Consider the following 10,911-nt stretch of genomic DNA (forward strand, 5'->3'; position numbering starts at 1 on the left):
TGTGGTTGCTGGGATTTGAACTCCAGACCTTCGGAAGAGCAGTCGGATGCTCTTACCCACTGAGCCATCTCACCAGCCCTATTCTTTTTTTTTTTTTTAAGAAAAGAAAAGAAAAAAAGAAAAGAAAAGAAAAGAAAAGAAAACTCATAGTTCTACATATTCATGGGAGTCAACACTCCTTATGACATCAACTTGGTGGAGTTCTTGGCAAAAGTGATACCAAAAGTTATCTCGGAAAGGTCCATGGCAACTGGTTTCTTGCTTTGAAGCAGTGATCGTGGAGGGAGGAATAGGGAGCCAGTCACTAGCCTCTTCTCTCCAAAAGGGATCCTAGCTATCTGGAGCTATCAGACTGGAGTCCGCAATCTCTGCTACTGCTGTGGATCTCTCTACCAGCCAGCAGGAGCTGAGCTGGAAAGGTGGGAAGTCTATTCAAATCGTCTGTGGCTGTACAACCGAGAGCACCAAGGAGACCAGAGCTGCTCTGAGGGGGCTGCTGGTCTGAGGAGCAAAGTAAGACCTCTCCCACAGACATTGTCGAGGTTGGTGCTGGTTTGTTATAGCAGCAACGGATGCTCATACATCCCGCTTGACGTGGGTAGCAGATCAAATGCTGCTTAGGCCTGGCGCTGCTTCTTTACAGGAAAAAATACATCTATACTTTCTACCGAAATGGTGGGCACACTCCCCTGGAGTAGTCTATTTATCACCTCTCCCACACAAGTTTAGCTCGCTGACTCTAATCCCAGCAAGGCAGTTGGATCAATATTTAACCAAGTATTTAAAGAATTGGGAAAGAACTGTAATTGTCCGGGGTGGGGGGGATCTAAAAGCATTTCCTGGCTAGTTTTCTCTGTAGGAAACCAGAGTAAATATTTGTATATAGATACGCAGTCTGTGACCGAGAATGATTGAGAACAGCCTCTTCTGGAATGGACTTCAGAGGTCTCGAGCGAAGCAGGCTCTGGACTTTGCTCTTTTATTATCAGCTGGTGATAAGGGGCAGGCTGCTCACTTATCTCAGCTTTTAGTCTCAGCTGTCACGTGGAGATGATGGAGAGCCTGGGCAGTCTCAAAGACACTTGGATGTGTAGGCAAGTTACTCCCTACCTCTGATCCCTTGACAGTTGGAACAGGAGTCTATGCTAGCATTGTAGGGAGTTTGGAAACATCCCTATCCTTGAATCCCTACTAATAGCGATTCCCATCTCCTCTTGGTGACAAACCTGTGTGCTCTGCCACCCGTCCATATGGTGGCTACCTTGTTCAGGGGACATTCCCTTTTTCCTCCCCCATATTGTTTTCTCTCCGTAGAATGGGGAGGATTCACAAACATCCAGGCCTCTGAGTCTCACATTCCTCCTGAGCCAAGAATTGGGAAGGCGTCTTGGTTGAAACACCACAAAAAGCAAGTAAGGCAGTATCAACATATGTGTGTAGATTCCTTCTCACAGAGCGAAGGGCAGATGTGCTCTCTAAGTATAGAATATGCAGTGCCCCATCTCTGTGCCCTGGTCAAAGCTAAAAAGAAGGAAGGAAGGAAGGAAGGAAGGAAGGAAGGAAGGAAGGAAGGAAGGAAGAGAGAGAGAGAGAGAGAGAGAGAGAGAGAGAGAGAGAGAGAGAAAGAAAGAAAGAAAGAAAGAAAGAAATTAAACAACCCAGATGTTGGTGATGATGTGGAGGGACTGGGGGAATCCTCAGCCCCTCCTGGTGGGAACTGAAACTGGGGCAGTTGCTGTGGAAACCATTAACTGGTCCCTCAGTAAGTTAAACACAGAACAACAGGAGGCCCAGTAGTTCTATTCCTAGGTGTATACTGAAAAGAATAGCAAACATGGGCTCAAATAGACACGGGAACATCGCTGTGAATGGCAGCATTGCTCACGCTAGCAGAAGGGAAAAACAACCCATCCACAGATCACAGATGTGGTACATACCCAATAGACACAGAATGTTAACTTGGTAGTGAACTATTGATGCCTATCAATACAGCGTGGATGGGCCTTGAAAACATTATACGCTGTAGGTAACCTCGAGACCTCAGCGCCATGATTTCTAGACAGAAGCCAGACAGGGAAGGCTAAGCAGCATGTGCAATTATATTTCTGTGCAATGGGGGGATCCATGGAGCCGGGAAGTAGAACAGGGGGTTGACAGAGGAATGGCAGCCTAATGGGTGCAACCTTTTCTTCTGGGGTGATGAGACTGTTCTAACAGACGGAAGTGATGGATGGAGAGGAGACACTGAGTGGTCTACGTGACAGCAGAGGCAAGAGCTGACTGGACTAAATGCTGCAGATTCACACACTTTAAAGTATTCATTATTGCCAACTTTGCACATTGTAATATGATGTTTCTGTTGTGTGTTTTATCACAATAACAGATTCTCTGGGTCCCACCCCCATATTTCTGCCTTACTGCGTCCAGAGTCAGACCCGAGAACTTGCAGCTCTTGCTCACTCTTCTCAGAGCAAGGCGCTGGACCCTGATTTGGGTGTGGTACCTAGCAGCTCATCAGAGTCTCAGAGATCTCTGAATGCAGAGGAGGCCGTCACATGCTGTTTGAAGTTTCTGCTGAGGTTCCGCAGAGGGACCAGCCAGCCCGACTCTCCAGAGCTCAGGGGAAGGGGTTGGAGTTCAGTGTGGGGAAAATGGGCCACAGGAATGGACTTTGTTCCCAGAGTCAGTTTCAGCCCATCTTGGAAGAATGAGAAGCTACGTGAGAGAGACCTCGAGAGAGACCTTGGCGTGCTCCCCTGGGATTAGGAAGCCCTGGCTAGGAGTCATACCAGGAGCTTTTCTCCTGTCGACCCACATACACACACCTTAGCTTCAAGCTAAAAAGGGAGTGGGTGATTCTGGGGCTGAGGAGAGAGCTCAGGAGTTAAGAACTCCTTTTGCTCTTGCAGAGGACCCAAGTTAGGTTCCCAGTACCCACACTGGGCAGGGGCAACTCACAACTGCCTGTTCCCCCCCCTCCCAGTTCAGGGTGACTGTCTGGCCTTTATGGGCTCATGCACTCATGTGCACATGCCCATGCCAACACACAGACACACACGCATAATTAAAGACACCAAAACAAATCAAGACTGGCCAGTAGGACCTTTAGGACACATTACTAACTTACCAAGGGCATCAGGCAAGAGCAACTTCCAGCCTATTTGTAAGGAGGGCCAAATTCACATCCTCAGTTTATTCACCTGAGGAGCAGGGGACAGGAGACAAGGTCCTGAGTGGGTCACAGAGGCAGGGGGGAAGTGGAACTGAGGAACTGGCTCAGTTGCAAGCATACCTGAGTTTGGATCCACATTAAAAAAACAAGGTGACAGTGGCAGTGGCCCCCATGCTGGGGTGTTACTGGAACTTACTGGCTAGCCTGTTGGCCAATTGGTAATCTTAGGTTCAATGAGAGACCCTGTGTCTAAAAACAATGGGAGGAGTGTCAGAGGAAGCCTGCAGACACACGTGCACATATGTGCAAATGTACCTTCAGGCACATGTGCACAAACACACCTATATACCCTATACACACCATACACACTGAGAGAAAGAGAGAGGTACAATGAGAGAGATGGGGAGAGGGGAAAAGAGAGGGAGAAGGGGAGGGAGAAGGAGAGGGAGAGACAGAATAGAGACTGAGAGGACTGTTACGGGGACCATGCTCATAGTGTGTACATAAATAAGTTTGCTATCATGACCTAGGAGAGGTGGCAAGAGTCTATGGTCCTGTCTGTGGCTGGTTTAAAAAGTCATACTGTTGACAGGATGTGTTAGTCAACCAAAGCTATAATACCATAGGTCAAGTGGCTTAAATAAGAGAAATGTGAGGGTCCTTGTCTCAGCTTGAAGTTGGTTACTATCTCTATATGTCACCAGTGGGGGGGGGTGCACCTGATATTAGGGGGTTAGGCTCCCCTCCTTGTGATCTCATCTATTCTGAATTACTTTCTTTTCCCATCTCTAAACACAGCCACACTGGGGTTTTCCACTTCAATGTAACATTTGGGGAAACACATTTAGATCATAACAAGGGATGTTCTGTTTAGCCAGCCAATAACAGGTCTTTTAGTGCCCCAGAAATGTATGATGGGCAAGTGCTATAAATCTGGAGTGCAACGTTAATCATATTACCAACACTCTATCTTTTAAAAGTTGCTCTTAGAGCATTTAGCATTTGCCTGTCAACTTGACACAGCCTGGTGTGTTATCTGGGAGAGTCATTGCCTAGATCAGATTGATCTGTGAGCATGTGTCTGTCTGTCTGTCTGTCTGTCTGTCTGTCTGTCTGTCTGTCTGTCTGTCTGTCTGTGTGAGAGATGGGGGGGATGTGTTGATTATTAGTTGATGTGGGAGGGCCTACCCCACTCTGGGCAGCAGCATTCCCTAGGCAGATGATCTTGGGTTGTACAAGAAAAAGTAGCAAAGGATGAGCCAGGAAGCAACATCTGCTCCTGTTTCAGGTTCCTGCTTGAATTTCCTCACTGACTTCATGCAATAATGGACTGTCACCTGGAAGTATAAACCAGATAACCCCTTTCTTCCCCTAAGTTGTTTTTGCTCCGTGTGTTTGATTACATCCACAGAAACAAAACTACAACAGTGTTTTTACTATAGGAAAATCTAAATTAAAATTTACAAATGAAAGAGCCTAACAGGTCTGGTGAGAGAGGGGCATGTGACTTCAGACCGGGAACATGCTGTGAATATTTTTTTTTTATTCTTGGCTCATCCCCCTCAGATCCTGAGTTAATTTTAATTATGAACGTGCCTGTGTCGATGTGTATGTACATGGACATGTGGGTATCACGCCCACAGGGGCGAGAAGAGGGGCATCAGATTCTCTGGAGCAGTAGTTACAGGCAGTCGTGAACGACGGCCTAAGCTAGGTGCTGGGAACTGAACTCAGATTCTCGTGGACAGCACTGTGTGTTCTTAACAGCTGCGCCATCTCTCCGGGCCTGAGGTTCAATATCTAAATTTTAGGGAACACAACCAAGTCTGTAGCTCTTCCATCTTGCACGTGACCAGGGAGATGTTTCTCCCACTATAGATTAGTTTGCATCTTTTAGAATTTACATGAATACAGTCATAACGAAGAGCGCGCACTCAATTTTGCTCGGCTCCCTCCCTTGCTATAATTACTCAGAGACTCTGAGACCTCCCTGTGGCTACACATACTAAGTTCATGCCTTTTAGTGGCTGAGTTGTAGCCTACTGTATAAGTACATCAGTTTTAGGCTGATGGACCTCCTTTGGCCACGAGGATCCTCCACAATGCTAAATGTCGTGTTCTGGCTCCTGCTTTCCTGGGTACGTTGCCAGGCTTCCTTAGTGCTATGAGACTTGGATGTTTGCATTCCCCCACGGTGCCATTTTCCCACCTGGAACATACCTGGATCAGCTTCCTATAACAAACCAAGTGACTTAAAAGCAGACGTGTATTCTTTCATGGTGCTGGAGGGCCACAAGTCAAAATGAAAGACTTAGTAGCGCTGCCTCTCCTGAAGTCTCCGGAGGAGAGTTCAACTTTACTGCTGCCATTTCCTGCTGGGCTTCTCCCAGCAGTCCCCAAACCTGTGCCTCTGCCCTCACAGAGCCTTCCCTTCTGCGCCTCTAGTGTCCCATCTTTTGCTTTCTTATAAAAAAAAAAAAAACACCCCCGTGTGGACTTAGGGCCCATTCCATTTTGTTTATTTATTATTTGTTCGTTGTTATTATTTATTTGTGTGTACATGTGTGGGAGGTGAGTGTGCATGCTGATGTGAGTGTGTGTATCTGTGGCTGGCTAGCCAATGAATTTTAGGAATCTGCCTGTCTCTGCTTCTCCGGTGCTGGGATTATAGACGTGCACCATCACACACGGATTTTACATGTATGCTGGGGATCTGAATTCAGGTTTCCATGCCTGCATGGTAAGCGATTTACCAACCAAGCCATCTCTCCAGCTTCTCAAAGCACAGTTTAGTCTGACAACTTTGACTTAGTGATCATAGCATCTTAATCACATCTTTAGGGCCCTTTATCCCAAAGAGATTACTCACACTTTCCTATTTCTGTCGAGACTCCCTTGTAAAGTTCCCTCCTTGCTCTGCAACCTGACCCACCTTAAGGCTCAATATACTAAGCTAAATGTGATATAGGCCAGGCAATGAATATTTGTTCCATCACAGACTAAGATATTTCTCGTGTTCTTTTCAGAAATACCCCATAGTCCAGCAGAGTATTCGTTGCTCCTTGTTGCAACTAGTATTGAGTCTAACTTGGTGGATATTGCCATGGTGGGCTGATGGGTGGCCCCCATCCAACCCCCCAAAATGATACATTAGGTAGAACTTCAGAATGAACATTGCTAAAGCTGAAGGCTATGAGCTATTGGGCAGATGCTGTCGTTGCCACACCAATCACACTTCATTTAGATATAAATACATCCATGCCATAGTACCCTGGAAGTTCCCATGATGTTGTAACCAACCAAAAATATGTCTTCACCTGGATTCAGCAGGGTCGTGGATGCCTTTCGTTGACCTGGTCACTGTTGACATATGTTCCTGGTATACAGTCAGATACTTTACATATTTATTGGGTGAATTAATGAAAATATCAAACCCTTATTTTATTTTATTTATTTTTTTATTTTATTTTATTTTTATTTATTTTTAATTTTTATTTTTCAAGACAGGGTTTCTCTGTATAGCCCTGGCTGTCCTGGAACTCACTCTATAGACCAGGTTGGCCTCGAACTCAGAAATCCACCTGCCTCTGCCTCCGAAGTGCTGGGATTAAAGGCGTGCGCCACCACCTCCTGGCCAAACCTTATTATTTTTTTCTCCCATTCTTTCCATAGGCACGGTTCCATTTCAAATGATGTCAGCTTATGCCGCCACAAAGGCAGCTATAAACATGTTCTCAACAATCATCAGACAGGAGCTTGACAAATGGGGAGTCAAAGTTGTTACCGTCCAACCCGGAGGCTTCCAAACAAGTAGGTATCCGAGCTCAAGAGCTCTGTAACTGTCGCTTTGAGAGGGACCCAACATTTGTCTAGATCGGTCATGACGCCACTGAACCTTCCAGGTTGTCAGAGGTGAACACACCCAGGCATTGGGAGTGAAGTCTCATTTGATTCGGTATGAGCTAGGTTTGAAGCTGACCATGTTGGGTGTTTTAAATAGTTTATTTTAAGTTTATTTTTATTTATGTGCGTCAACATGTGTCTGTTTGTGTGTGCATGCACATGTGTTCAGGTGTATGGGGAGGCCAGAAGAGGATGTTGGATCCTCTGGAGCTGAAATTATAGGCAGTTGTAAAACACCCTATGTCAGTGCTAGGGACTGAACTCTGGCCATCTGCAAGAGCAACAAGAACTCTTAAATGCAGAGCGATCTAACTCTGTAGCCCCAACTTGGATGTTTAAATGGGGCTGGGGGAATGGGAAGAGCAAGGCTCAGCCAAGTCAGATAAACACAAAAGTATAAGGACTGATCACTATAGAAGGGGAGACTTTAGGACTCCACCCCTCAACAGAAGAACTATATCATAAACATAGGAAAAGGTATGACACTGACCATTTAACAACTTAACACAAGCACTTGAGAACTTAGATCAACAACTTTACACAAGCACCCAAGTACTTAGATCAACAAAGAAACTAGCACCTAGAAGACCCTTTACAACTCTTTCCCTTCTCCAACAGGTACCTAGCTCCTCTCATCTTTTAATGGCTATGGGTTGGCTTTTCTTGGAAGGTTTAAGTCCGGTTATCCACCCTCAGACAGAATTTCAGCTTCACTGGCTTGGAGGGTTAATATGTGCATTCCTATTGTTGCCTAGATTCTTCTGTCCAACATTGTAATTTTACAAGTCATCTATGTTGGGTGTAGCTGAAGTTCACTGTGCACATGTAACTCTGTGTGTGTGTGTGTGTGTGTGTGTGTGTGTGGTACAATGGGCAAATTGGTGAACTCAGCGCTTTCATCTTCTTAAAATGTGATCGTTCTGGTGGAAATCTCGTCTAGTTCTTTATTAATTATATACAGGACAGGATTAATTGACACGTTCTAGGTAAGAATAGTGAGGCAAGGTGGGTAATATGTCCCAGTGCAGGCTCCGGGCACAACGTAGTAAGGAGGAGTCGGAGGACAGATCTCCAGGGCCTCCATTTGTGCTCTGTCTTCCATACCAGGCTATCTCCATTTGTAGTTGATAACTGTTGAGCTCTCTGAAGGCAGGGAGCCAGAGAACAGAGGTTAGTCTAGACGGTTATGCCCTGAGTTCTTATTTAATTGAAGGTGGGAGCATGGAGGGAACTTACAAAGAAATGGGTGTGGAGCTTCTGAAAATAGTCAAGGATGCTGATCATATTTTTTTTATAATGCCCTACAATAAAAAAATAGCCAAGGTATTGCATGCCAGCATGCATTAAACATGCTAATTTCCTGTACTATTTCACTCAATCCTCATCTATGAAGGAGGCAATGGAATATCTCATTTTTCTTGTAGTGAGGTAAATCCCAGCCACAGAGCTGATATAAAGCAAAGGGGATTTTGATGCAGGTTGGATTGACAACATGTGGCTCCACAGTGCCAGGGGATGGATGGGTGATGTGTGCCTAAAGTAATAGGCGATGGTTGACAAAAGGCTGGTGGCTTTGTCACCGAGGGGGAGTGGGGTTGGGGGCTCTATACAGTGTTTTCTCAAATATGGTTAGTCCAGGAAGAGGTGGGAGAGATGAATTAGTGGGTAAGGTCATTTGATACCAAGCCTGATGACTTAAGTTCTAACCCCAGGACCCGCATAGTAGTAAAAGAGAACTAGTTCTTCAAGTTGTCTTCTGTTGTCCACATAAACATTTTGGCACAAGAGCCATCCCCACCCCATATACAACATTCAGATAGATAGATAGATAGATAGATAGATAGACACATAGATACATAGATACATAAAACAAATAGATAGATAGACAAATAAAAATAATCCCTACCCCATATACAACATTCAGATAGATAGATACATATATAGATATATATATATAGATAGATACATAGATACATATATAGATACATAGAAACATAGATATATAGACAAATGATCCTTACCCATATACAACATTCAGATAGATAGATAGATAGATAGATAGATAGATAGATAGATAGATAGATAGAAAGATAGATACATACAAACATACATACACACATAGATATACACATAGATACATACATAGATACATAGGTCATCCTCACCCCTATATAACATATAACATTCATAGATATAGTCATATACATATGGAATATATATGGTTTCATATATACATATGGAATATATATGGTTTCATATATATGAAATATATATGGATTCATATATATGGAATATACATATGGATTGATAAATGTAATTTTTAAAAGTCAATGAAGTGAGGAAAGACAAAAATTCTCTATCCTTTGATCAGGGGTTGGAGAGATGTGTTAGAGTAGACATGACACACAAGCAAGAGGGTTGTGCAAGGTTCAACCTACAGATCAGTTGTTGGGTAATTATTTCTCTACCTATAGTGCTGTGCCTTCATGAAGAGAATAGGCCACTGGATGCTCGCTAACATTCTCCCAGAATCACTGGGCTTCGGGGGATCAACACTTTATACAGGCACTTCACACACTAGCAAGTGAAGGTGCACTGCCAGCTAGCAAGACAGTGTGAGGGTCCATGGTGATTGAGGGGTAACCTGGTAGGAGCTATTCCAAAAAAAAAAAAAAAAAACCACAAACAAAAACAAAAATCTGCCTGAGTTTTTTAACCAGCTGTCTGCACTTTGGAGTGTTCTTTGGAGACATTGCAAAAATAAAGCTTACGTCTATGCTGTGAGTTTGTGGACTTCAGCATTGCAGCAGCAAAACCTAGCAAGAACGGACAGGCAGCGCTGTAGAGGGAAATGGCTGCCTGAAAGCTGTTCAAAGGGAAGGCTATTGCTTTGCTTCAAACTACAGCTCAGATCTACAGCCCTTGACCAGGAAAATGCAGAATACAACCTTTTTTTATTGTTGTTCCTTCTTGATAAAAGAAAATGTAGGCTTCTGTATGCATAAGAGTATGAATAGGGAGGAATTGCAGAGGGACATGCAAAACTGTTAGTCTCATCAAGGATGACTGATTTTAAACATGCGCACATCTCTTCATTACTCACTTATGAAATAAGCAGGCATAGCTGTTATGTTTTGAAGCAAATTTATTTAATTTCATATAACGAGCAAGCATGTTAAGATATATTTCTATCTAATCATGTCATTTACATAATAAAATTCAAACATGTATTGAACTTATATTAAAAACATATTTAATGTTTAAAATTACACACAGAAGATATTTTAAGCTGCATACTAAATTCTCAGTACAGGAGTAGGTACTATTTGTATACCTAATAAGTTATATGTGCATGCTGTGTGTATTTACATATTTATGCACACAGAATAGATATATTAGCTACTACATTGTAGACATTATGTTTTACACATATAATTACCAACAAAAGATATGTACTATAATGCTCCAATCAGCCATATTGGTAAGAGCTGCAAACAGAAAGACAAGACAAAGTTTCATTATAATATATTATATCTAGGAGTTTTGGCAATATTTTTACAATGTAAAGCTATACAATAAAAAGAATAGGCAGCCGGGCGTGGTGGCACACGCCTTTAATCCCAGCACTAGGGAGGCAGAGGTAGGTGGATTTCTGAGTTCAAGGCCAGCCTGGTCTACAAAGTGAGTTCCAGGACAGCCAGGGCTACACAGAGAAACCCTGTCTTGAACCCCCCCCCCAAAAGGACAGGCATTTCACATATTAATGCATCACACATACACACACATATATACACATTACACACAGAGAGATACACACATACACCACACACACACAT

The 10,911-nt window shown here is 43.7% G+C and overlaps 1 protein-coding gene across 1 annotated transcript in view; it reads left to right on the plus strand.

Moving 5' to 3' along the window:
• Positions 1 to 10,911, plus strand: part of Hsd17b2 (hydroxysteroid 17-beta dehydrogenase 2) — a 59,079-nt gene that overhangs the window by 46,492 nt on the left and 1,676 nt on the right. The window contains exon 4 of the mRNA XM_021220758.2: positions 6,845 to 6,982. Coding sequence (XP_021076417.1) covers positions 6,845 to 6,982 — 138 coding nt within the window. The remainder of the gene's footprint in view (positions 1 to 6,844; positions 6,983 to 10,911) is intronic.

The sequence above is a fragment of the Mus pahari genome, chromosome 20 (genome assembly GCF_900095145.1).
Source record: "Mus pahari chromosome 20, PAHARI_EIJ_v1.1, whole genome shotgun sequence".
In the NCBI taxonomy this organism is placed as follows: domain Eukaryota; kingdom Metazoa; phylum Chordata; class Mammalia; order Rodentia; family Muridae; genus Mus; species Mus pahari.